General features: G+C 63.3%; 1 protein-coding gene across 3 annotated transcripts in view; it reads right to left on the reverse strand.

Annotated features, from left to right (window-relative positions):
* HMGA1 (high mobility group AT-hook 1) overlaps window positions 1-1,936 on the reverse strand; it is a 5,375-nt gene extending 3,439 nt beyond the window's left edge. The window contains exon 1 of one of the 3 annotated variants that reach the window (XM_017727213.1): window positions 240-1,936. In XM_017727213.1, the coding sequence (XP_017582702.1) occupies window positions 240-524 (285 nt within the window). In that variant the 5' untranslated portion in view covers window positions 525-1,936. The remainder of the gene's footprint in view (window positions 1-239) is intronic. The other 2 variants (XM_008644709.2, XM_017727212.1) reach the window with 2 other exon arrangements.
* Window positions 1,937-2,806: the final 870 nt, after the last annotated feature.

Genomic DNA, 2,806 nt, shown 5'->3' on the forward strand with positions numbered 1-2,806 from the left:
CCCCCAGCCGGGACCAGGAGTTCTGGGGTGCTGCAGAGCTGGGAGGGCTCTGGAGCCCCCCAGGAGGGTCTTGCTGCTGGTGAGCCTGGGAAGGCCCTGCCCAAAGGGGTAACGGGGCTGCACTGGGGGTGTCCCCAGCCTAGGGGTGTAGGTGTGGGGGGGTTTCCTACTGCCCCATACCCTGGCGGTGTCCAGCCCCCCCTTCCTCACAGCTGCCCAGCCCTTCCTTCCCCGCGTACCTGCGGCTTCTTCCTGGGCCGCCCTCGGCCCCTCTTCTCTGACACGTCTTTCTCCCCTTTGGAGGCCAGGGGCTGGCTGGATTTGGCACTGGATTCACTCATCGTCTGTCCCAGCAGCAGTGAAGAGGAGTAGGAGAGAGGAAGGTCAGTCAGCCACGGCTCTGGCTCCCCATGCCACCCCCTAGCCCTCACCCTGGGGCAGGGGAGATGCCCCCTGGATCCTCCTGGCACTGGCTGGGGAGCAAAATGCACTGGCTGCAGGGCAGTGCCCCAAGCCCATGGCATGGCCACCCTGCGGAACCAGGCAGTGCCCAGTGCTCAGGCAGCTCCCGGGGTCCCCCCAGGCGTTTGGGGAGCAGCAGCTTGGCCAGCCCGTCCTGCAGAGCCCAGCCCCTTTCCTCAGAAAGAGGAGAGTGGCTCCTGATTTAATCTGAAATCCCAGATGCTGGCACTGGTGAGTTGAGACAGGGTGAGTGGTGGCACTGGGGACCTTGGGTGTCCCCAGGGGGGTGCCAGGGCCCTGGAGCAGGGTTCAGGGTCCCACAGTCCTGCTCTCCACCCCACCCTCTGCACTGCTGCACCCAGGGTGGGTGCTGCACCCCTGCTCCAGTCCGGCCACCTCGCTGGGATTAGGGACAGGCACTGCCTTGCACTTGACCGGGGGACACTGCGTTGTCACCTCCCCTGTGCACGTCCCAAAGGGCTGGGCAGCTCTCCCTTGCCCTTGGAGCAATCACACAAAGGAAAAAGCTCCATCTTCCCCTCTCCACCTCGCAGCTTCCCAGGGGCACAGGGAAAACCTGCTTTTCCAGAGCCGTGGGGGTGGCTCCATGCCCGGCTCCCAGCCCAGGAGGCGAGAGGAAGGGTGGGAAGGGGCAGGATTGCAGCCACAGCTCTGGTGCTTGCTGGTGACCCCACATGGGGCCGGGTGACCGTGGCCATGCTGGGGACACCTGCCCAGAGTGGCGATGTGAGGCTTCCCAGCAGGAACAGAGGCAGGTCCAAGGCTGTGTGCCCGGTCTGTGTGTGCTGATGGAGGCACCCTCCTACCTCTGAGGTGATAATGCTCAGTTTTGAGGAACTGGTCCCTATTTGATGGTGTTGGAGCAGCCGAGGGGGGGCAGAGGGTGCTGAGCCCGCTGGGACACTGAGCCTCACTGGGGAGGGTGTGGGCAGGACATGCAGCCTGAGGAGCCACACTCAGACCTCTGAGCCTTTTCAAAAAACAGGCGTCAGCTCCTGCTCCCCTCTGGAAGTGACTCATGAGTGCAGAACAACAACAACAAAAACCACTCTAAAAATGTTTTTTTTTTTTTTTTTTTTGGGAGACAGAAACCATGCCGTAGTGTAAACACCCCGAAAATATTACTCACAGCATCCCAGAGCCCTTCAAGGAGTCTCTTAGGAGAAAAAAGAAGCATGGTTTAGATTTAGGCCAGCAAAGGGCCGGCTGCTGGTCGGCCTGGGATGGGGTTTTGTCTCTTTTTAAGTCAATCTCTGTCAGAGGCAGCACAGCCTCGAGCTGCTCTGTGCCCCCTCCTGCAGCTGGAAACAGATGGGCCCAGCATGGCCCCCACCCTGCTGTGCTCTCCTCCCTCCAGAGGAGGGACCAGGCCCCACACAGCAGCTCCAGCTGGGAATGCCAAGGGAACCCTCCATGGCACGGGGGTGCCACTGGGTCCTCCCCCCCGCCCCCCCGAAAGCAGCAGCTGCTGCGAAGTTGGTGCTGGGGAAAGCACGTGCACATCCCACCCATCCCTCTTCATCCCACCCATCCATTCCTCCTCATCCCACCCATCCATCCTGCCCATCCCGCCCTTCCCTCCAGCACCTCAGAGCCCTCCCCAGGCGCTCCAGAGCTGAGGGGGCTCCGTGCCGTGCCCTGCTCTGGCAGAGGGGGCTGGGAGGAGGATACTGGAAATGGGGGATGCTTCTCTCCAAGCCCAGCACCTTCCCAGCCAACACCCTGCTCCCGAGAGCAGCCCCAGCTCCTTGCAATGCCCCAGGCTCGGCAGCACCTGCCAGGCCCGGGGTGTGCTCCGAGCCTGTGGGACGATGCTGGGCACATGGCGGGAGCAGCTCCGGCCCTGCTCACACGCATCAGAGCCATGGAGGGAGGGAGGGAGGGAGCAGCTGGGTTGCCATGGAGGAGAGGAAGCAGCTGAGGGAGAAACCTTTCCAGGCAGGGAGGAATCAGTGGGGGACGCGGGCAGGGGCTGCCGGGCTCCCCGCGGCCGGGGGGGGAACATCTCTGCACGGTTTGGAGGTGGAGGGGCCACATCTGCCTCTCGATTGATGGAGCTGGGGGAAGAAAACCTGCTCCCCTCTCCATCCCTATGGATGCTGAGCCACCGGGCTCTCCTCCCCCAGCCCCATTGCTCCCTCTGCTCCACAGCATGAGCTGGGCCGTCCTCAAGCAGCCACCTCTGGGTTGCACAAGGGCCAACCTGTCCCCTCGGAGCGATGCTCCCGGCTGCTCCTGGGCCTGGTCCTGCCTTCCCAGCCGCCTGCACTGGCTTAGGCTGCTCCGTGCAGATAACCCCATAAATCCCCCGCTCCTGCCACCT

Source organism: Corvus brachyrhynchos, unplaced genomic scaffold (assembly GCF_000691975.1).
Source record: "Corvus brachyrhynchos isolate BGI_N302 unplaced genomic scaffold, ASM69197v1 scaffold72, whole genome shotgun sequence".
NCBI lineage: Eukaryota > Metazoa > Chordata > Aves > Passeriformes > Corvidae > Corvus > Corvus brachyrhynchos.